The sequence below is a fragment of the Apus apus genome, chromosome 3, assembly GCF_020740795.1.
Source record: "Apus apus isolate bApuApu2 chromosome 3, bApuApu2.pri.cur, whole genome shotgun sequence".
Classification (NCBI taxonomy): domain Eukaryota; kingdom Metazoa; phylum Chordata; class Aves; order Apodiformes; family Apodidae; genus Apus; species Apus apus.
Window position 1 is genome coordinate 93905818 of NC_067284.1, and position 24375 is coordinate 93930192.

General features: G+C 36.5%; 1 protein-coding gene across 11 annotated transcripts in view; it reads left to right on the forward strand.

The window, feature by feature from the left end:
• Nucleotides 1–24375, forward strand: part of UTRN (utrophin) — a 358149-nt gene that overhangs the window by 149488 nt on the left and 184286 nt on the right. For 10 of the 11 annotated variants that reach the window (XM_051613510.1, XM_051613511.1, XM_051613509.1 and 7 more), the window contains 7 exons: nucleotides 2079–2228; nucleotides 3408–3492; nucleotides 5007–5212; nucleotides 6369–6486; nucleotides 9572–9777; nucleotides 11230–11384; nucleotides 16265–16454. In XM_051613510.1, coding sequence (XP_051469470.1) covers nucleotides 2079–2228; nucleotides 3408–3492; nucleotides 5007–5212; nucleotides 6369–6486; nucleotides 9572–9777; nucleotides 11230–11384; nucleotides 16265–16454 — 1110 coding nt within the window. Of the gene's footprint in view, nucleotides 1–2078; nucleotides 2229–3407; nucleotides 3493–5006; nucleotides 5213–6368; nucleotides 6487–9571; nucleotides 9778–11229; nucleotides 11385–16264; nucleotides 16455–18877; nucleotides 19430–24375 lie in introns of those variants that run through there. The other variant, XM_051613520.1, reaches the window with a different exon arrangement.

Consider the following 24375-nt stretch of genomic DNA (forward strand, 5'->3'; position numbering starts at 1 on the left):
TTGGAGAGGGGAATTTTCACATTGAAAATAGCTGAAGAAGCATTCTGATTGTGTGAGGCAGTTTGGTGAGATTACTTACACAGGCAAGATGAATCTTGTGATGAAATTTGGTTTAGGAGATAGCTGTGTTATCTACCCAGAAAATGGTGGCTATATATCAGAAAGTGAGAAATATATGTACAACTGATAAAATTTAGGAAGTGGAATTTCACTGGAGATGGTGTCTCCAGGTCAACTTCATAATTATCAAAATTAAGCAAAAAAAAGTCAGTAAGCTTAAAATGGTAAGTAAGTTTAATTTTTCCGTTTACTCGGCAGCTTTAATACTTTGTTACATGTGTAATAGTTTGTTTAACCTGTTTTTTAAACTTTAAGGGTTTTGGTAATTTCAAGTGATGAAGTCAACAATTTGGATGCATATTTATTTGTGTATTTTTCCTGTTTATTTTGTCTGGCTTTGACAACAGGATATCTTTGGCTTGTAGAATGTGTGAAGGAGTATGTTTCTGGAATCCTAAAAGAATGGAAGGAGTAGTTAATCCAACAAGTGTGCTTGCTCACTTTTTAGAAATTAGTAATTTAAAAACAACCTGTTAGACTAAATCAGACAGGCTTGAACTTTCTACAGAAGTGTATAAATTATGTAAAGTAGTTGTAGCTGTTTTTGTCTAAACAATTTATCTCATGTCAGTTGAGTATTGACTATCTGACTATTATAAAAGTTTAATGTTTCTTGTCATTTACCTGAATATAGATGCCTGAAGTGAAAGGTAGAATTGGAAAAATGGGGGAAAGAGCAGAATTTACTAGAGAAACACTGGTACGGAAATATTAAGTACTGGCTTGCTTCCCTGGAAGCAGAAATGTGTTGATAGTTTTGGTTACGTATATTAAGAGAAGGTGAGTTTGCAATAGAACATGTACTGAGTGCTGGGCTTTCCAGAAGGGTGAAGAATTCCTCATCTGCACAGGGTCTTGGAGCTTGCCTTGCTTTGTCTAGTTAAATAAAGAACAGTGAGAAGGGATGTGATGATAAGAAAGTCTGGGGAAGCTGAGCTGTATTTAAAGGCTGGTGTAGGATAGTGGGGATAACAGGTGTTAACAGGTCAGTGAGGAATAAATGCAGTCTGGGAATGAGAATGAGATCTCTAAATAGAGTTTCTGGAGCAGCCTCTGATTAAAAAGGATCTAACATGTTGGAAAAAAAAATCTTTTAAGGTAGACCTGCAAAAATTTAGGAAAGGACTATTTGATATAGTGCTTACTGTAGAAGGGTACTCTGTTCAGTGATCTCCCTTCCATCCCTGTGTTCCTGTCAGTTTTTTGCGTGCACCTCCATGATACGTATTACATGTTGTTATTTTTTTATTTTAGTGCTTTAAAGGCAAGTTTTGTGATTCCTACTTCACAGTGCTCATGGTCAATTAATTTAAAGCCACTGGGAATACAAGCATACACTTTTAAAATTTTTTTTCAGAATCTTGTCTGTGCTTCCATGTTTAAAGAGAAAGGTGGCTATGGAAGGCTGATTAAAATGAGATTGTAAGGTTATATTTAGTTTTAGAACACTTTTAGAGAACATTTCCTTAAGAGTAATGTACCTTGTAGTGATCTACCATGTACTTGTATAACACGTCAGGAGTGGGCCTTTAGTTTTACTATTCTATTTTATTTTATGAATGTAGCCAACAATTTTGATAGACAATGTGTTGACTTTTGGGTGCACATAGTGTAACCAGAGGTGATCAACAGCACCATCTTTGTGATACCAGAATCCATGTGCATGGTGTGAAGCTGTATGGGTACCTTGGCTATTTGTAGTTTTGGAGGTTTTTTTCCCAAATAGCAATAAATGTTGATATTCAAATAAATATTTTAGTGATTTCTAGACAGAGCATAGAAATAAAAATAGAAGTTTTTCTGTTATATATTTCAAGGGAAATTTCTAATATTGGAGTTAAAGGAAAGCTTCCCTCCCCCCAAGTTTACTTAAGCATGTATGCATTTTACTTAAGCATGTATGCATTTTAAGCATGTATGCATTTTACTTAAGTCCAAAACTCTTCTGTCTCTTTTAGGTCTTAAATATGGAGATGGAAGTACAGGGAGACAATCTGCAGTGGCTGAACAGAACTGAACCTGAAGTGCTTTTGGATAAAAATGTTGATCTTCAGGAAAAAGAGAAACTTTCTGATTGCCTGCAGTCCCTCAATGTGAGGTGGAATAAGGTGTGGATTTCTTCAGCATTCTGTACCTGAAGTTGCAAATATAGTGTTATATTCAGAATGGTTGCTTTCTTTGCTATAGATTTGTGACGTGTACATAAAATGTCTTTTAAGTCACGTTCAGGAAGTGAGCCCCAATTCACGTCTATGTGAAAATTCTGAGGCATTTTTCCCTCAGAATTAATTAGTCTTATTAGCTTAGGTTTTCTGTTGAATTTGTATTGGCTTTCTTTTAAACAACTGGATCAAAAATATTTCACTTATTTGAGAAAAACAGTAATGTATTCATTTCAAATTGAGAGAGTAACAATAAACCTTTGCTGTATAGGGAAGTTGGATGTTTGCAGTAGTGAAAAGGAAGACAAAGCAAGCTGTGGTAAAGCTTAGTGAGAAAATCTTATCAAGTGTGTCTGGGATTCTTCTTGAGCATAACTGCTGTAAATTAGAAACACTAGTGCTCAATCTCATTGGCAAGTGTATGAGAAGAAAAGAATTCACTGGTTAGAGTAAAACCAGATTTTTTTCAAGCAGAGCCTGGAGAACTAGGTAAAAAAAGGCATAGAAATATCTAAGATCATATTATGGATTAGAGAAGTAGGAATTTATTGGGGAAATGGACTTTTGATATTTCAAGGTAAGAATAAAATACCTCTTTTAATCTGCTTAGCCATAAAAACGGGGACTTCCACCCCCCCCACCCCCCACTTTGTATATTGCATTTCTATAATTTTAAAAGCAAAATAGACAAATTTGTCTGCACTACAACAGAGTTTAGTGGTAGTATTTTTTTCTTTAAATTAATTCTCTGTTTCTCTACTTTCCTGTCACTGATGACCACAAATCACGTTTTGTGTTGTCTTTCCTTCAAAGTGTAGTCAAATGATGAGTCATAGCTTTGATGCTTAGGCAGTAAAAAACATGTAAACAACCTGTCCACAATAATTTTTTTTTTTTCTCTCCAAGATATAGGTAAGACACTTGAATATATTGAAATAACTTGAGTACCTCTTTGCATTTTTATTGTTTTTAAATGATGTCTTGAAAAAAATTCATTGAAATACACCTGAGATGTGCCATTGCAGCAAGCATGGTGTAGAATATTTTGTCTTCTAATAACTGACTACTTTTTTGCTATTAGTCTAGGTTGTCTTAATTTTTTTATTCCTTTATGCCGGGCTGTAGGTGTTCAGAGAGGTGCCTGACAGAGTGAGGGAATTGGAGGCATTTGTTGGGCAGTCTCATCTTGTTACACAGACAAAGCCTTCTGGTAAGTGAGCAGTCATTTGTGCTTGATTGTTTAATCTTCTTTGTGGTCAAAAACAATCCAAAAAGGAAAAAAGGAAAACCTTATCTATGCACTTAAGCAAGTGGAAGTAGGAAGTATTTTCCATAGCTGTACTTGGGGCTCCATTCATGTTAGTATGAGAGAGATGGAAATAGTTAAAGAAAAAGTCATTCTGCTGTTCAGTATTGGGCGAGTCATTTGGGGTTCCCTTAAGAGTTTTGTAATGGAGGAATGTCTTAGTAAAGGTTAGGCCTCCTCATCAGGAGTCAGTGTACTAGGTACAGAATAAAAACCAAAATAGTTATGTTTATGACAGCTTGGTTTCCTGTGGTTTTGTGCCTTGTGGTCATGCCTTTAAGTAATGAAGATCCACTAGAAGCTTTCCCTATGGCTAATTATTTGTAAAGTATCACCTGCATGCAGAATATCTGCAGTCCTATAAATAAAGGCCATTCTACATCTTTCAGCTCAGTAAGAACACAGGTAGGTCTTTCTCACATACTAGATACATTTATCCTGAACTTTTAAAGTTGTAGGTGGCAGATCAGTAGATAAAGAGTGTAAACAAGATGTCTAGGACGCCTTTTTAGAAAACTACGTAAAAAAGACAGCCCTTGCCTGAAAGAATTTGCAGCTGGAACTTCAGCAAATTAACTTTTTTTATTTTTTTGTCAGTCCAGCAACAGGAAACAAAATGTAATGAAGGAAAACCAACTTTTTCTTAAGCCTTTCAAAACCTTGATTCACCTTGTTTTTCTTTCATACAGGGTGTTTGTTCTGTAAATCTCCTGTATTTCATTGCTTGAGGCAAGTGTGTGATATTAATGGTCCAGCTTGATTTAATTTAGTGTTTTCTTGGAACTAGAACACAACCAAACAGCTTCTGAAGCAAATCCTACTGTTCAGCACATTCCTCACTTTTTTGCAGTGTCGGGTTAAAAAGACAGAAAGGATGGGGCAGAACTAGCAGGCATCTGTCCCTTCTTAGGACAGTGGCATATTGCCAAGTCCATGAAGAATCTATTGGAGTAACTAATTTCCTTATGCTAAAGTGAATTCTGAGCCAAGAGTGGGGAAAACCTTTCTGTTACATAACACAAAAGTGAGGAAGATGATTCTAGAAATTTATCTTAAATGAAAGGATTATTTTTTAGGTTTTATAAGGGTCAGTTCCCCTTCCTGTCCAAGAGTGTTTAGCCTCACGTCATTTTGCCTTTGCAGGTTTTTTTCTTGTTTGAATTTAGACTGAATCATTTGGGTGAGCCTTTGGCATGCAATGCAGTAATTAATAGCCTTTAAAGAAAATAAAGCAAAAGGAATTTCTGATTACTTAGTTTCTGGTGGATAAAATGCCTAAAATACAAATAAATGAAATACAAAAGATATACAAATAATTTAAATACAAATAAAATAAAAAAAACCCTGTAACTCCTGCAATTGCACATGTGGCCATGTTTTGTTTTTTTCTTTAACAAAATCTCCACACTCTGTTTCAGATGTCCAAAAGGTGGTGCTAGTATCTTCTTCATTGGAAATTCCTGTTCAGACTCAGCAGGCTTTGGAACTTTCTGCACCTGCTGATCTGGATAAAACTACGACTGAACTGGCTGACTGGTTGGTATTGATTGACCAGATGCTCAAGTCAAACGTAGTCACTGTGGGAAATGCCGAAGAGATCAATCGGACTATTGCACGACTGAAAGTATGTGTGTTTGTGATGGCTAGTGGATTGGAAAACTGGCTCACACTGTAACAGTTTGTACATTCAGTAAAGATTTTACATGTGTTTAATAAAAAAAAGAAAATAAAAGAAGCTGGTGGCACTAAATGCATAACTTGAAAATTTTACCTTTAATGCTGTCGTTCTTACACCATTCTCCCCTCTATTACATTCTGTTAATTCCTGTGTCCTGATGTGAGCTAGGCACTGCTATTTTTGTTTTAAACAAAATATTGCTGAAAAAGACTTATTTGGGGAATGAATAGCTAGCTTATGCTGAAGATTTTGGAGCAGTTTCTTATTTGCTTGGAGGTAGACCTTTATGATCCACTCTTCAGTGGTTTCTAATGAGTTTTGTTGTGTTGCTGTTAGACTAAACTGATTTTCAGAGACATGTTAAAATTATTAAAAGTTATAACATAAATGCTTATGATGTAAACGCTTGTTTCTGTTGATAGCTCATGCTATGCTGAGCGATGACTAAAGGCAGTATTTTTGAGATGTATGCTACCATTAAGGTTCATTTTATTTTACTTGTTATCAATTAACATGAGTAACTGCAGAGTAAAAGCTGCAGGCTAAAAAAAGTGCTAGAATTTTTCTGTGGGTGTCTAACAATCTGGAATTTGAAACAATAATATGATGTACAGTAACTTTGGAAACACTTTCTTTTCCCTGTGTAATATGTGTAATATGGGCTTCCAGTACCTTGCCATAGTGAAACAACACCTGCTTTTATTCAATATGCAGCCTGATTGTTCTTCCCTGCTTTTTCCTTCTTCATCTGCCGCTCCCCACTCCCCTTGCCCCCACCCCAGCATATAAATAATCAGAGCTTGATAAGAGGAAAGTAAGTTATGGCAGAGTGACAAATAGATACTGGAAAATATTGAGCAATGACTGTGGTAACTGTGTGGTTTGTACAGGTTAGCCTTCAATTCTGGATTTTCAGTAACTGTATTTCAGCATATTTTTTATTTTTAAAGCAGTGCTATAATACTGTGACTGTTCAAGGGTTAGACTTACTTGTGCATTTATTGTGGCAATAAATGCATGTTTTGTTTTATCTACAAGTAATGCAGATGATGTTGACTACATTATGCTTTTTTGACTTAAATTGTCTCCTAATTCTCAACAGGTAACAAAGGCAGATTTGGACCAGCGGCACCCTCAGCTTGATTCTGTTTTTACATTGGCTCAAAATTTGAAAAATAAAACTTCCAGTACAGACATTAGGACAGTGATCACAGAAAAATGTAAGTTTCTCCGTTATGTGTTTGTAAATACAGTGTTTCAAAGACAGTAAAATAATCTTCATATCTTAAGTTCTTGATTTTGAGCCTAACTGAATTTACCTTCCTTGAACAAATGAAAACCTTAGCAGCTAAGTGGCTTTTGCTCTCACAGTCTAATGAAAATGCCTGGAACAAGAATTGCCACTTGACTGGACATTTTTTAAAACGCAAAAGTAAAGATTTTTGTGAGGATTTGGTAATATCTTATGAAGACTGAGTTACTTGACAGCAACAGACCTAAGGATGAGGATTTTTTCTATTTATTGATAAAAGGAACTAATCGTATGAGCTTATTGTCTGCCAAGACCCCAAGTGCTTTTCCACAGAACTTCTCTATAGCCAAGTGGATCCCAGTCTGAACTGCATTCTGGGTTATGTTTTCCCAGGTGCAAGACCTTACACTTGACCCTGTCAACCTTCATAAGGTTCTTAATATGGCCTGAGTTGTGCAGTTTTTCAGAACTAGGGATCAGGTGGAAACTTGGAATAGAATAATATTTATGTAGTCCATGAGAGTCAGTCAGCAAGGGAAGATGAGATCAGTCATAAAACATTCTTGATTCTTTAAAAATGGTGAACGAGGGATAAAGGAATGTGGACAATTTGAGTGTATATATGTGGAAAATTTGAGTTCCCTTATAGTCACGCCCATTTAAGGTGGGAACAGCGAATCTGTGCATGCTGCAATGGAAGAAGTTTCCAGTAGATACCCTAGATGCATGTGAAGATTTTGCTACCTGAAACATGAAAAAAATTGACGGTTTTGTTGCTACAGACATTTGTAAGGAAAACTTTGCTATTTGAAGAACAGTGAAGCTCAAGTCTGCTTATGCACCTTGTTTAGAAACTGAGGGGAATATATCGATGTCCTACAAACTCTTGTGAGCCTGCTGAATGTTGTTAGATGAAGCCTAATTACTCAAATAGCTAAGATTACAGAAACAGAGAAAAGCGTCCTTCTCTGTAACTTCCCTTCCAATTATTGCATGGACATTGGAAATTAAAAACACAGTCTCATCAGGAATTCTTTCCAATCTTTCTGCCTTTGATACCAGACTGGTGGCCCTGACAACTTTTTCTGGGATCCTGTGTATTGAACCCACTGAGCACTGAGGCTACCAAGAATTTCACTGTTTTTCTGTCCTGCTTTGGTAGAAACAGAAGAAAGTGGAAATATGTCAACAGTGCAGAGAGTAATGTTAACCTGCCTATCAAACAGGAAAAAATATATTAAGAAATATTCCAACAACAGTATTATAATAGCAACAAAACCAATAATAATAATACATCAAAAATCTATCAATTGCAACCAAGTTGCTATTGTAGGCAGCTGTTTCTCAGGGATATTTCTTTCCTTCCACCTTTGTGAGGAGAGCCTAAAATTTTAGGAGTTTTTTCTGTGCAGTTCATTAGACAGCACACAGAGTTATAGCCTTTTCTTAACTCCTGCTGGTTTTGATTTTGCTGTTTTGATGGTGTTTTGGTGGTACTACTGAAGCAGCTGCCCATTTCCTTTGAATGTGCTTGTTATCCAATATAGTAACTTCTCTCTCTCTCCTTTTTTTTTTTTTTTTGTAAGAACTTATTATTTCCTGTTAGGTTACTGAAGCTTTTTACTAAGTGCTCATTTAGCATGACCTATGTCATGTCTGAAAATTAATCCAAGATTTGCCAGTGGGCTGAAATTGACTAATCCATATTGCAGAGATTATTGGATTTGTCCACCAGTAGTACAGTTATTCTGACAACTGAGCTTCACAGTCACAGTCTGAGAGCTCTGTGAAACTGAACAGCATATTGTTGAATGCATTAAGTTCAGATCTTCCCAAGCAGATCAAGCATAATAGCTTTGTATAATTGTAAAAGGTTTTTAAAAAAAAAAGCAAAAGATACAGTTAACTGACACATAAGTGATTTTAGCTTTTTGCAACATTGGGCATTCCTGCTACATGGAAGACTGAAGTGACCCAAGTATCAAATTAGAGTTATTTTTCTAATAAAATTGCATACTTACTGGGAAGATAAATATAGTGGATGTGTTACGTACTGCCTACCTGTTGCTGCTCAGAGCACAGGTATAATCAAGAAATCCAGCTTCGTTTTTCTTTGTTTGCCGGTTTACATTTACTTTTTTAGTCTTTAGTTCTGGTGATATAATGTATTCCTACTAACTGTCATGACAGGTAATTAGGAAACTGTTTCTACGTCTATAGACTTTCAAGTAATACTTTTTATTGGTCTGTGAGTATTAAGGAAATCTATGATGTTATTAGTTTCTCTCCAAAGCAGAATTACTGCTTTCCCTGACTTTTTTATTCTAGGCTCTTACCATGTCTCTTTCACCCTTTGTTTATTAAAGGTTAAAACCTATTTATCGATCATCTAATGTAACTCTACTGAGAAAGAAACAGGCTACTTGAAGAAAATGGGGTGTGATCAATATCTTCTCTGTTCTGCTGTGTAATCTACATAAGCCTGTAGAAACCAGTGGTGGAATTAAAGTATTAGTTTTTTGTTACTGGAGTTTTCAGCCTTGACCAAAATAGCAGTATAGGTGCCACTAGACTGCACTCAACAGAGAGTGGTCTGGAAAGCTTAGTTCACTTTGTATAAGCTATCCAGACTTAAACAGTAAATATTTGTTTATTTGCAATTTGTTTAGTTGCAGATGCACAAAGATGACTTGCTGGTATAGCCATCACATTAAAATTGTGCTCCTTGGAGTGCTGCTGCTGGCATATCTCTGCAGTGCTTCTGCGACAGATTTGCCTCCCACATGTGTGTATTTAAAAAGTAAAATAAGGCCTTTGAAATATTCCAGAAATAATACTTGTTATCTGCATGCTGACCTGCTTAAACAAGAGGTAGCCAAACACCTGCATTTTTTGTTTGCTTGTGTAAACTATATGGAGAACTGAAATACTGAACATGGAAACCACTGTTTTCAAGAATGAATTGTATTATTGCCTCTTGTCCTGACAATGAAGTGGTAGTTATGACTACTTGTTTGCCTCTGGTTTTTCGTATTCTGTATTGTCCTCCACAGTGGAGAGGGTGAAAAACCAGTGGGACAATACTCAGCATGGTGTGGAGGTGCGGCAGCAGCAGCTGAAGTACATGCTGACAGACAGCCTGCAGTGGGATGAGCAGAGGCAAGAAATGGAGCACCTCATGGAGCAGTGTGAGATCCGTCTGCGTATGCTCCTGCAGTCCCCAAAAGAGATGCTCACCAAACGGATTGCAGACAACAAAGTAAGAACATCTACATTTTTTCCCCTCATCAGGCTCCTCAGTAATGCTACAAGATTCAATTGATGTAGAAATATACAGTTCAGTCATAGGACTGATTTGGCAATTCTGATTATTTTTGGGCATAATATATTTTAAATGTTCCTTATTTTTTATATATATCAGAATTCCTGAGAATTGCTTTCTCGAAGGGAAATAGTTGACATGTATGTCTTTTGGTAAGCGTAGCTGAAATGGGTATAGAGTAGCATCCAATAAATGCTGTTATGCAAAAAGCTTGAGCCTCAGATCAATAGAAGCTTAATCACACAGCCACAGAATGTAGCACTTATTTCTTCATAGCAACCTATTAACAATAGGAAATCCATGAATGGACCAAGTTATTTAAAATTATCCTGACTTTCACTTCTGATGGATGCCAGGTGCATTCAACGCTTCCTCCCCCCTGCCAACCTAAGCTATCTTTGCTGCTTTTCATATCACAGTGCATTTGCTGTGGTATATCAGTAAGTCTGTTTGTCCTTTGTCCTGGTGGCTGTCAGCAAAAGGGCAGGCTGTAGCTGGCACAGATGAGAAGAGATGGGGAGGGGCTCTTACCAGTGCATGATTTAGAAGAGGGCTATAATAGAGTTTAAAAAAAGTGTGTTTGTGTATATATATACACACACATTTATATAGTTATGAAGGGAAAAGGCTGGGGTGCAGCTGAGTGTGGAAAGAAGCATGGAGTATGGATGTGAGAATTACTCATTGATCCATAGCTATTTCAGTAAACAGTAAAATTGTGTGCTTTTTATTGTCTTTCTCTAGATGAGCAGGGACAGGAAATGGACGATTAGGTCTGCTTTGCTTTCCTAAGTGAAAGTAGGTTTGTGCTCAACCATATAGTACTGAGATTGTTAGATAGCACTGGACATGTATATGCAAATCTGTTTTTTTCCATTTAGAAATAATCCTGAATTCAGGATTCTGTAAAGTCAAGGCATCTTATGAATATCCTGCCACAATAAGCAAACACATCAAATATATTTTCTTTATTTAAAAAAACCCCACAAACCAACAAAACAGTGAAATCAAATTCTCATGCTATGCAATTCCTGTATGCCACTTTTAGCTGCTGCTTATTTCACTATTAGCATAATCTAAATTTATGAATGCTACTAAAAATATGGAACTGCTTTTTCTTCTGTTAGCTGGTAAAACACAGAAGAGGATTTTTCTGGTCTTTGGCCATCCTGGCAAACATAATTTTTCCTCTCTTAATTGTGTTTCCATTGGTTCATTGCCAGGACAGTTAGTATCTGTAGATTTTAAGATTTTCTTCTAGATTAAAAAGTTGCACTTAAAAAAAAAAAAAAAGGCAAAACCAGGGGGTTACAATGTGATAAAATGCTTAATATGAAAAATAGCATGATTTTTAATTTTCCTCTGTCTCATTCTGGAATTTCTTTTTAGCTGTTAGTACAGGATTTGCATAGAGGTGACATCACAGTAGCTGCATTCAATGATCTTTCTAATAAACTTCTTCGAGAATATCGTGATGATGACACGAGGAGGGTGAAGGAAACCACTGACCAAATGAACACTTGTTGGGTTAACCTGAACCAAAGGTAATTACACGGTTTCACTCTAGCTGTTTGTCTTAAACTTGTATCCTATGTATACATATTTATTGCAGTCTCTTCTCTGTCTGCTTTACTGCAGCATTTAGAGCTATTGTGTTAATTAGTCGATTACAGTGATGCTACTTTGAGTTTTGATTATAGCAATTCCCACAGTTCACCATGGAAGGCATCTGTATGACTTCTCATATATGTGTTGGTTTTTGTTGATGCTTTTTGTTTTGGTTCTGGGTTGTTGTTGTTTTTTTTTTTTTTATGGTCTCAGGTTTGCCTGTGGCTATTACTCTCTTAGTGTTTCTTACAAGTTCCTCTTCCCTTCTTTGATGCTGGTGTGTTTAATGTCTTTGTAGTTTGTTGCTGTGCTTTCTTTTCATAAGGCTGGTCTTCCAACACATTAATTCATTATAAACTTTCATGTAACAGAAACTTTCCCTTTGTGGAGCTGTGGTTTGGGTTCCCAAGTATAACAGTTCTAGCTTTCCCATCTGGAAAATACTTGAGCAATAGAAAGTGATGCTTACTTGAAACTTACTTCTATCTATTTATCCTCTATTAAGACACATTTGCAAATATGTTTTATGAAATGATGGCATTTCTCTCTGCATAATATTTTTTTTTTTCCTGGACAGTAATCTAATCTCTGCAGAAATTATTTTTAGTATTTGATAGACTATTAAAATTTATAATAGCGTGTGACTCAGTGCCTGCAGCTTAAAGGATGATAATCTTTGTGGTTAGAGAGACAGAAGATAAAATTGATCCTGTGTGTATGGACTGGGGGAGATGACAAAGAAAGTATGTATGTATGTGTGTATATACATGCATGTACAGGAGGCACGTGGCCCTCGTGTAATGAGATGTCAGTTAAGGGAATAAAAATCCTAGGTAATAAAGTCTCTGAAGCTCATGTTCTGTCTTGGGGAGTAAGAGGAGAACTTTTCAGTGACAAGAAGGATGTAATGAAGAAAGCAGTGTAGAGTGTCATTCTGTCCTTCTTTGGAGAATGATGGTACTTGTGTCATTTTATGCTTTTGATGTGAGAATTTGTTTCCTGCTTAGGTCCATTGAGAGATGATTTACAAAACAGGTAAAACTTTGTATAGCTCATTCCATGTGATCCTTTGAGAGAGAATAAGAATTTGTTAATCTCTAAATGTTTTGAAATATAAGACAGGATTTTTCAAATGAGTTAACATTTAATAATCATTCTGTTTGAGGCAGACAATTTGTTTTTGTGGTTTTTCAGAAAACTTGCAGCAGACTGTAGGGAATGGCTTTGGCACATGATGGTAAAAAGCCAACTTCCTTGGCTTTTTGTTTTTACTTTTTCTGAACTAGGTCACAATGATGTGGTCATCTCTTGAAATGGCCCTTCTTGACAGCTCATTTGCATTAAGATTAGAGACTGCAGCATTTTCACTATCCTTTCTTTCCTCAAAGCAAAATAATAATTTTTCCAAAAAGGCCATTAACTTCAATTGAATGTCATGATGACATCTTAGGATGAAGGTGCAATTAGAGGCTGAGGGAAAACTGCTTCTTGTAGTCTACTGTTGCTGCTGATCCAACTGCTCTGTAGTAGAGTGTCTCGTTCACATTCAAACTTTGCAGTGTTTTGCCTGGAACTGGCATAAAACTGCCCACCACTCAGAGCAGGTGACCAGAAAATAGAGCTCCTGCCTGGAAGCCTCTGATTAATTTGGAATCTGCTCAAAGTCCAGAATAATAAGCAATTGCATTCTGTTGTGTATAACTGAAGCTCCTCAATTACTACTTTTTTTGCAGTCTGCCGCCTTAGGAAGATAAGTATCTGCTTTGTTTTTTAACTAGGGACAGAATGTCTAGGAGAACTCTAAGAGCCAGTGAGTAGCCAGAGTGCAAAGCTGCTCAACATAACCGCATGGAGCAGCAGAATAGAATTAAAAGGGAAGAATGTGCAGCAAAAGCACCATTTCAAGGGAATGAAGTTTTCTTATACTTGCTTTAAATGCAGTAAATAGAAATACTAGTGAACCTAGTGTGACAAGGCTTACTTCACGTGGGACATGCAGGGTTATACATGGAATACACGTGTGGCCCTGTGGCTTCTAGAAGTGCAGATCTGTATTTATAGCACAATGCTTTAAAATACCAGTTTGTTCATATGATTGAAGGTTGTGGAAGGGGACCGTAGAACATCACCTGGGAGATTCACAGTCCTGAATAGCATAAGAACACCACCAGAAAGACTGTGGCTATGTCATGTAAAGTTGAAGGAGCCTGTTTTAAAACTGTTGGCATTAAGAGGTTGAAGCTCCCAGCTTGACATTGTGTATATTGGATACACTGCCCAGTGGCTATTTTCTTAATTTTTATACTTCAGGGTGAAACTTTAGTAATTCTGTATGTTTTTACTGCATCACTAATGGAATACAGTTGCTGCCTCTGCTGTCTTCAGCTGTTATTTTCTGACTTTCTTTTGATCACACACTTGTATGCTTTGCAGATTTTTTGTTTAAATCTGAAAGAAAAAAAAGGCCTGGAACAGAAACCTGGAACAGGGCCATGAAAACTTAAATAGTAGAGATAGGATTTTTTTTCTTGTATGTGTCTTTACTAGTAGAATCTGTTTAGACCTTCTCTACAGTCACTGTGTTAAGTGAAGTTAGCTGCATTTGTAAAGAATTCTCTAGGTTCTCTTTATACTTAGTTGTTACATCCTGGAAGGACCCTCTTTCTTTGAGGCTGTTCTAGTTGTATTAGAATTTTTTAAAAATCTGAGTCATCTTTTCATGGCATGGAGTAGTCATTAATCTGCAGTATAGAGTTCTCTGTCGTTTTCTATTTTACATGTGTGGCCTGTACTGGAAGGAGAGTATTTGTGTCTGCTCTGTGAATGTATTGCTTGCTACTGCTGTACAGGTCCTCTTTAAAAGCACCCATGTAATCTTAGAACATTAGTGGTAATTAATTTATGCTGCTGCTGGAGTCTCTATTTAGTGGAAGGAATGATTTTCAACTTTAATTCAAATATCACGACAGCAGTGGAACTATAATAGGATTTCATTCTTTTAATTTCATCCAAGCAGAAAGTTTGAGAAATTTAAACTTTATGCTGAAGACGACATTCTTCAATGGAGGTTATTACCTACAAAGTTCAGGTTGTCTCAATTCCTATCTTTTACATCAGCACGTAGACTTAAAAGATCTGGGTCACTTACAGTGTTTCATCCTTTGGGATTTTCTTTTTCTTTGAAGGTCACCTTTATTACCAGTCTGTTCTTCCTGTTGTCAATCCTGTTCTTCCACCTTTGGCCTTAACCCCCTCCTAGGGAAGAAGATCCCTGCAGAGGGGAGAGTATTTTGAAGTCAGAGCTCATAACAGCTTTTACTTTACATTTTTCTTTCAGTTCCTTGGTGTGCTCTAATTTTTGAGCTGATGTTTGTTATCTTTTCTAGTCTATATCTATTCTAGTCTATATCTATAAAGCCATTTGTAATCCCTAGCATTTATTAGTTTTTTTTCTCAATGAGTGAAACATTCCAGAGCTTCTAGTCAGAAGCAAGAATGAAGCTTCTTGCCCTGCTAGTCATTTACTAGGACCAAAACCCGGGCAAGCATAAAGTACTGCTGAGCAGTACTGTTGCCACATCAAGGCAAAAAGGAAAGAAAGACTTAAGTTGAATATGGGGAGGCTGAAGACACAATTCTCATGGGCCTGTCTGGAGAAATGTGTTCAGTTCATGTGAAAATATCAAATGCTGAGTGTTTTGGTCTTGTATTACTTGAAATTAAATATAACTTTACCTTTGAAATCTGACAATGTGGTTAGTGCTTGATGTGAGAATAAAATTGAACTTCCTCCTTATATCGCAGCAGTATTCTAGATAGTAGCCATGGCAGAGATTTCTGCACAGTGTGCAGGTGTGGGACAGCTTGTTTGCTTTGTCCTGATTTTGGGAAAAGAGACAGAATAACAGCCTCAAATGGATGAAATATAGCTTGTAATGCTTTAATTAACATTGTTAATCAGAGCTTTTAAAATTGCTGACTATAACCATTTCCCATCTGAGTTTTATTTCAGTTATAAGAAAGAAGTTCCATTTATATATATATATATATATACACACACACACACACAAAATGTGATCTTTTTTTCTAGGAAATCTTTTGAAACTATATAATCCAAGGCTTAAAATTAGTTCCTTACAACTTAAACCCTTTTTGACTTTCTGTTTGTACCAAGAAGAGATCTTTAGGATTGATTGAAAATTTGGACTATATTCTTCCAGGTTGTTTTTAGACTTAAGCATGTTGAGCATGGCTTGACTATTGTGATGGCTGTGTGTTATTTTGCTTGTTTGAGTAACAGTGTCAAAACTCTTGTGTTTTAGCAGAGAACTAGGTGTTTGACTTTTCATCCCTCAGCACTTTAACACTTAAAAATTTGGGGAAATGTTTCTGCTTGCACTAAAAGAAGAGCAGAAAGTCCCCCAAACCCTCAGTGCTTCTACTCTGTGTGATTTTTGTGGTGAGGAAAAGCATTCACACTTTTCACACATGGGAATAAAACCTCTTCCACCAATTGGGGTAGCATAAGTCTGTGATGGCAATACTCAAAGGAAAAACCAGATTTTTTTATTAGTAACTTTTTTTTTTCACATCCCTTTTAAAAGTGCTGTGACATGTATAACCACCTCAGAACATCTGTGGTTAGCTATTGATTGAGTAAACAGAGAAACAGTGATAAAAATGATAAAAATAAGCTGTGACAGATATATAGTTTAGCAAGAGGAAGAACTTTCAGATTCCCTTTTAGTCGTTTTATTATGATGTATGTACTGCTGTATGTTATGAGGGAATATTCTGACACTTATTTTGTTTTCAGAGCTGTTGATAGGCAGAATTTCTTGGAGACAGAGCTGAAGACAGTACAGGCCTCACACAAGGATCTGGAGAGCTTCCTCAAGTGGCTTCAAGAAGCAGAGACAACAGTTAATGTTCTAGCAGATGCATCCCAGCGCGAGAACAGTGCTCGGGACAGTGCCTGCTTAAGGGAACTCAGAAAACAGATGCAGGTAAGAAACTAAATAATATTGCTGCTATTCATGTTTTTTATCAGTGGCAAATGGTATAAAGGAAAACTGTCTACAAAACTGGGGAAACCTGCAGCCTATTGGAAAGTGTTTTTTTAAAAATCACAGTATTTTAAAGTTGGGCGTGTGAAGCAGATTTTTCTTCCTGAGGTTTGAAATACATATTTTGTGGACATCTGAGGGCTCTTAAATGTCCTTGGAGGATAACTGTAGAGAAGTGTATACTTGATTAAACAAGGTCATGCTCTGTGATTGTCCAACCTAACAATCTACATCCCTCCAAGTAAAGCCCTACTGGGCTGCACTGTCTCATATCCTGCTTGCTGCTTTCCTCCTGCTTTTCCAGCAATCCAAGAAGTTGTTGTGCTTGGATCAGCCCTTCTCCCTGTCCTGCTTCCCAGCAGCTCTCCAGCTGGCCTTCTTTCTTGCACAGGCCACAGGCTGGAAACCTGAGAAATACTTGAGGAGACTGATGCCACTTACAGTAATTTTTAATACAGCTGAAATCTAGGAGGGAGATCCCTTTTCCGTGTCCAAAGAAGCATAGACTAGTTGAGTACCACATCATCGGGCTGTTCATGCCTTTGCATATCCCGTACATCTCCTTTGGGGATGTAGGAGGGAGAGGAGTTGGGTTCAGTCTGCATTAAGGTTACAGTTTATTGAGAGATTATAGGAGGAAACCTGTGAAAACCTGACAGCTCTTAAAAAAATTAGTATCTTTGAGCCTGTGGCAACAAAAGGTTGAACATCACTGGCTAAAAGGATATGTGTTTCTAAGGTATATGAATTTCCTTTTTCCTGTTTACCTGTTGTGACTGTTGTTCACGTGTCATGTTTCTCCTGAATGCTTTATTGTATTTTTTCCTTCAATTAGATTGCCTCATTTAGCACAGTCATTTTGATACGCACAGAACTGGATGGCTAGATCAGTTAGTAAATCCTGCACTCTGGGTTTGGAATAATGTAATCTATGATCTATGTTCATGAGATATGGACAATTTATAATGAAAAAAACATGCTGCTTTCATTAGTACTGTTAATCTGAACATACTTACATTGAATTTAAGTGAAACAAGACAGTTTAAAGTATCTGATGCAAGCTGCTTACTGTAATAGTAAGGAATAGAACAATATATTGCGGAAGCTTGTGTCTGAAGATGACATTTCACTCACAAATGTTTATATGAGTCTGGTCAGTAAGGTAACTCATCTGTAGAGAAGTGGCTCTTTATGAAATGTTGAGACTAGTCTGTCATGGCAACACCTAAAAGTTAATATTATACTTTCTACTGGCTAAAAACCCCAAACAACTAGTGTAGGGGAAGTGGAAGAGCTAAGACAGAACCATGGGGAGCTAACAACATGGGGCAGCATTGTGTGTAATTAGACTTATTTCTGCATTACCTTGTGTCTTATGTGGCCAGTTATACCAAGATAAAACTATTTCACAACATTGTGTTAGCAGAATTGGATGAGGAGAGTTTTTAAATGTCCTGTATGAAGAACCAGTACCCAACATTCATGCCCTCAGGTGGCAAGTGCCTGGACAAGAGGCAAACCAGTGCTCTGTCATCTGAGCTATGCGTTATTTAGGATCATATGAACTCATCATGCTATCAGTAGTTGGTGCCTCCACACCATGCTGATTTGTGTGCTTGAAATGTGTATGTACCTGTTCATATGGCAATGAGCACATCAAGTAATACAGTTACTTTTAGTGGCATCTGCCACCTGCTGTCTTGATAATGGCCCCCCCCGAACCTTTGCTGCAGCAGCCCCCTAATACAGGTTTAAGTAGGTTCATCATAGCACCTTTGGAAGCAGTAAGAAATAGCTGTATTGCATTGGGAGTGCCTTGCTGGTAGTGGAGCTCTTCCTTGCTCTTGAATGTCCTACTGCCATCCTTAGATGGCTTAAATGCTTTGTCATGGGAAAAACATCAAAATCATGTTGGCTCTTGGGATTCAAGGATGGCTAGAAAAAGGGATGATGGTGTAACTGTGTGCTTTAAATTTGTCAAACCCGTGTTCTTTCTTGTCGTATTAAGTCATTCAGGAGAAGATTTTAATTGGAAATGGCTCCTTTAAAAATATTTCCACTTTCTGGTGTAAGTAAGAATCCTCTGAGATTCCTTTAACTGATTTAGCTTTAAGAGAGTTTTACCCCCTGAAATTTTTTCTTTTGTGTTGGTTAATCTAGTTTTGAGAAGTGACTGTGTGATTTATTGGTCTTTAATGTATGGCTGATATAATTAGGGCAGGTATCCCTCTGCTCCTCTCTCAACATTAATAACACAGTCTGTTATTCACTCACTCTACAGCTCTGTGAGAGCTGCGTTCAGTCTGACAGCGAGAGCATCCTTTCGCAGAGTGAGGGAGCAAATGCTCAGTCTGCCGATAGAAAGCAGCTACTAGGGGAGAACAACTGTTGTGATACACTGGAGCTGTCTTCCTGAAGGAATTCCTTTTATTTTGTTCCTGCAGCTCTCAGGCTTTATTAATAACCTTTCCTGGCTATTTAGTGCACTCCTGAACGGTAGCAGATGCTTGGCTGCTCAACAACTTAATTTGCCCTCTGCACAGCAGAGCTGAGCAGTACCGGGTAGAAGAATCCGTGAAGGCAGTTATTTTTTTGCATTTGTTTTGTGGGGTTAATTTGGGAGCGAAACTTATGCTGTATCAACCTCTTTTGCCTTTGAAACGTAAAAAGCCTGTGGCTTGCAAAAGCAGTCCTGGAAGAGAGCATGCTCAGAAAGCTGGCAAATCATTGTCCAGTGATCGGGAGGAAATGATAGTTGCTCTTCATTTATAATGCAAATTCTGAGGTGTCTCCAGAAGTGTGGCAAACTTAAAATGATGGCTGTGGTGAGAACATCTCTGCAGAAAGTTGTGGTGTTGTTGCATCGTTTACAGAGGATGGCAGTTTCTTCTCCCCGTTACCAGAAGCTTTGTAAGGTAAGAAATGTAAGCCTTAAATCTTGAGTGTCTAATATTAACTCTGATGTCTTTCTGAGATAAAAAGAAAGTAAGAATGGGCTGAGTGTCAAAAGCATCTAGGCTATCTAGGTGTGTTTTTAAAGCCTTATGTGTGTTTTGTTAAAGAATGCAGTACAAAAAAAAGCCGTGTGCTTGTCAGAGTGATACATTTTTTAAAAAGTGCTCTCTTGCCCACATTGAAGTGTCTGGAAAGAAACTGCTAATGTTCATTGATCTTTTGTAAAATACTTCCATATCTCCTTTTCCAAAGGAGTTGGTTAATTATTGGTAAATGCAGTACTTGAACACCTAGGTATCCATAATTTAGCATAACTGCATTCTTCCATGCTCAGTGTTTCTGGCTTTTGAGCCTTCTGAAACTTTTAATTAGGAATGAATTCATCAGACTAATATGTAGCCATGATGTTTTTACTTCACCTGCCTGTGCTTATGGAGTTCTTTCAGTGATTAAAAAAAAATAGGAAAAGCTGGAGGAAAAGTATGTTGAGATAGGCTACCACTTATATTGGTATTTTTACTGTTACCTGTTTTGGTGGGTGACTATTTCTGCTTCCATCAAGACTTTGTTTACTTTTTTTTTTTACAGGTTCAGTAGATCTGAACTTTAATACTGTGGCAATGACCTAAGCTAACTAGTAAAAATAATTTTTAGTGGGTTGATCACTCACCAGATTAAAATATGAAAAAAAAAATAGTAAAATGCGTCAGTAAAGTCTACTAGTTAGTACAGTAGTGGTGTTGGTACCTGTGTGGAATGGTCATACTGTGGTGTATTACTGGACTTGAATGTAGGGACCCTGATTTGTAACTTTGGAAAAATAAAATTAGAGAGGTTTTAAGCTGTAAACTGATATAAATTAAAAAAAAAAAATCTATTTGACTGCCTTTGAACTTGTTTGTTGTTTGTTTGTGTGTTTTGTTTTGTTTTTTTATGCTTGCTGTTTGTGGTACTTAAAAACTGTCTTGTGTATTTTGTTGAAACTATGCCTGAGTTTTGCGTACAAGGTGTGTGAAAAATAAGTTCATGACCATGTCTTGTTCCAACAATAAAGCAAAGCCACCATAACTTATCATACTTGCTTCAATCTGAAGTGTGTTTTCTATGAGAAGTGCAAAGATGGCAACAAGTAAAAGAGGTCTTACCTCTTTAGTAGGAAGTAAAAAAAGGTGTAACACTGAAAGTTTTAGAGGAAATTCTGGTATGTGGGGAAAATCACACTGTTTTTCAAATAGGTGTTTCAGTGAGCTTCTCTTTACAAAGCTGTACAAAGAGGTGTATCTTCATTGGGAAGAGTGATAGACAGTAGTTTGTGCATGTACAAGCTATCTTAACAAGCATGCCTTAGTTATTCTTGCCTTTATGAATTTTGTCTTTAAACAGCCCTGTTTGCTTTTGTGAATAAGGCAAATATTTTTTTTTCATTAAACTCAAAGCCATGGTTTTAATTGTCTTTTTTGTAAGCACTATGAAATGAAAAGTACTTTAAAACCTATTTAGTCACACTTTTTTGGATAAGCTTGTTTTTAACAATGTTTGCCAATCAAGAGCTATTTTGTGACTCTTGCAGTAATAATTATTTACTAACAAGACTGGGAGCTTAGTAAATGGTTGGATACTTATTTTTTTAAGTTTAAATCTACCCCAAGGGTAGTAAATAAATCTTGTCAAAGTCTGTTATTAAAATATATTTTCTGATTGAGAATCCATGCAGTGATAGACTTGGGAATTTTGGTGTAGTTTAAATAAAACATTGTGTGCTTTTCTGTTTTTTTAAAAAGGCATGTGGCTTAGTTTTTCAGATGTCTGCATTTAGTTTACTGAAAGTAGAATTGTTGACCTGCCTGTAGAGTTAAATCGGATACCGATTGAAGAAAAAAAAGGAATTGTTTACAATCCCAGTCACTTCCAGCAGGTGTCAATGTAAGGCAATGATATATGAGAATCTGGAGATGGAAACGTTAATACTTAGATGAGAAAATGCTATGGAAATTACAAAATAAAAGCGACTGTGACAGCATGTCAGGAAGGATTTCTTGTAGTGCTCTGTATACTTCTTTATTCTTCAGAATTTCACAAATTTGTACAAGTCTTGTGAATTCTGTGGATACATTGATATAGTTCAGTTCTGCCAAAGTTATTTACTGTAGAGGATATGAATTATCGCATTGTGTAGAGGGTAGTTGCTTCATGAACTACCATCTAAATGCTTCAAGGGAAAGGCCCTGTGAAGTATAACAGCCAGTGAAATAAATATTAAAAATGTGTCAACAGAGTATATAAGACAATTTCTTGAAGCTGGTGTTTGTTTATACTGCACTGTTAATAAAAGAGTAAACAAGGCTTTATAATTGAACTGTGCTGGAGAAACTCATAACTGTTCCTCTTCTTAGCAGCTTCATGTAATAGTAACACTCAGCATTTGTAGTCTCCATTTTTCAAATTTCTTAAAAGTAGAAACAAAAATAAACATGTTGGTGAAATATGACAGCATAGTTCAAAAACAGGAATCCCAAGGCTTAGGATATTTCTTCTTTTGCTGCTTTTTCTTTCACTAATTCCTGTTAACTAAGGTGAGTTTTGCCAGATGTAACTTTTCAGTAGTATTGCAGTTCTATTAGTTTATGCTGAAATCAGTGGTATAGCAGGACAAAATGTGTACACTTAGCATTGTGTTGTCAGGACAATGTTTAATAACTTTCAGTTTGTTGTTAGCAGTTTAGTTTCATAACTCTTCTGTAACATTTTAGCTCTCAAAATGAACAAACAAAAAAGTGCTTTGTGGGGATTGTTGTCTGCTCTGTGTTCTTGCTAATATGTGATTGTTCCTTAAGTAATGTCTTCTGTTAGGTATATTTGAATATCTCAGACAAGAATGAATTTAGATTTTTATTTGGAACATCAAAAATCATGGTAAATTGATTGATCTCTTCTGAGAGACCAGAACTACAATATTATTTTTGAAAATGAAGTAGAAAATCAGGAAACTTTCTCTAACTTCCCTGAAAGAACTGAAGGAATAGAGCATCTCTGTCAGACAGGTAAATGATTACCTTGAAATATGTATCCTACTTGTGAAGTTTGACCATGATAGATTTAAAACACATTGCTGGTATTCAGGGACTGGAACATTCATCCACTGGAGGACAGAGGAACCTAGTCAGTAACTAAAAGAGTATTTTCTCCTTTATTTTGTGATGACTTCATAGGAAAAACTCTCTTAAAAAATAAATAAATAATCAACCCCCATAATATAAAATATTTGGAATCTCTAACCTGATCCAACATGAGTCTTTACTCTTGAAGTGATACACAGTAACTTCAGTGAGCTCCTGACTTTCTCCGCTGTGAAGAGAAATGATGCATCAGAAACTGGTATCTTGTGGTTCTTCTTTATGAATAAGTAGCTTGAGGTGAAATTCTTGCATTTTCTGCTGTTTCTTTTTAATGGATAGTGTTGAATTTATAAAAATCACAGGAAGTTAGAAGCACAATCAGTGTTGGGTCAGCCAAAGTCCCCTTTTGCTGTGACACTGTATTCCCAAGGCCATTCACATTATATTGGATTTTGAGTAGCAACAAAGGCTCTGTTCCCATGAAATTTTGAAAAAACGTGAAGATCATGAGGAGTGGGGCAAAAAGGCATGAAAGGTTGTGTTGAGAAACAGGTAGGTTAATTGTGGCTCCAAGGGATTGAATGAAGATGAGTTTTCTAATTTTAAATTACTTAAAGTTGATTTAGAAAATAAATCATTGACGCTTGATCATATTCAGATATGGAAGACAGGTACTCAAGTGTGGATGAAAAAGAGGCATTATAGCAGCAATTTAGTACATATTTATAGGACAGAAAGAGTGAGAAGAAAAGTTAATTTTGGAATTATGTCCTGAAGGAAGCTACAGTATTAAGCTAGTTGGTTGGAAAACAAAGCATTGCTAAAATATGCAGTTTCTTTTTTTAGATGAGAAACTTCTCTGGCCTGCTTGGTATTGTTCTAATAGTATAAGGGGCATCCAAATTAAACCTAGATCTACCATAAAACCCAATGGATGGGAGGAGGCCAGAATTAAAGGGAACCTTGGATGTAAAGGCTGTTATCTTCTAAAATATAATGAGGCTAAAAGTGCACTGGTGGAAAAGAAAAAAACTATTTTGAAATAGGAGGTTTAGTAAATAATATCTCATTATAATCGTCTGATGAGTTTAGGATTTACCTTTTTAGAAAACAACTGAGAAGTGTAAATGGTAGCTACTCTGCTTCCAAATACCCACACCTTATGTTGAAAATGACTGTGTAGAAGAACTGGGATCTGTTGTGATTTCATGAGGTAGTGTATGTAGAGGGGTGGGATGAAACATGACTTGGGTGTGCGGTGAGCAGAATAGGGTTAATGTACAGCTAATGAAGATTTAACTTAAAGTGCAACAAGGATGCATGATGGTGTTTAGTGACCTAACAGACAAGAAAATGTTATCATTTGGAGAAACAGGAGTAGGCTAAGAATGCACATAAGTCAGGGATCATTTAAAATGAATGAGCATAAATAAAATGAACATAATTTCTTTTTTGATATGGATTAAAAATTGGAAAGCTGAAAACTGATGGGAGAAAAATAGACATGATAGGCATTTGGAAGTTTTGTGAGATGAAAATTGATTAGTTACTGGCATTTATTGTAGAATAATCACAGCAATGACAGAAGCAATTCGAAGCGGAAGGGAGAAAGTTTTTAATGGCTTGAAAGAAAAGAGGTAGGTGAAGGCTGGAAATTACTATCCAGAAAGCCAAAAGACATGAAAATAAGAAATACGGACAACAAATGAAATTTAACTTGGAAATATAATAGATAAAATGAAATTTAATTCTCTGTTGGTATCAAATTGAACCTTTGTATGCAGTTAATC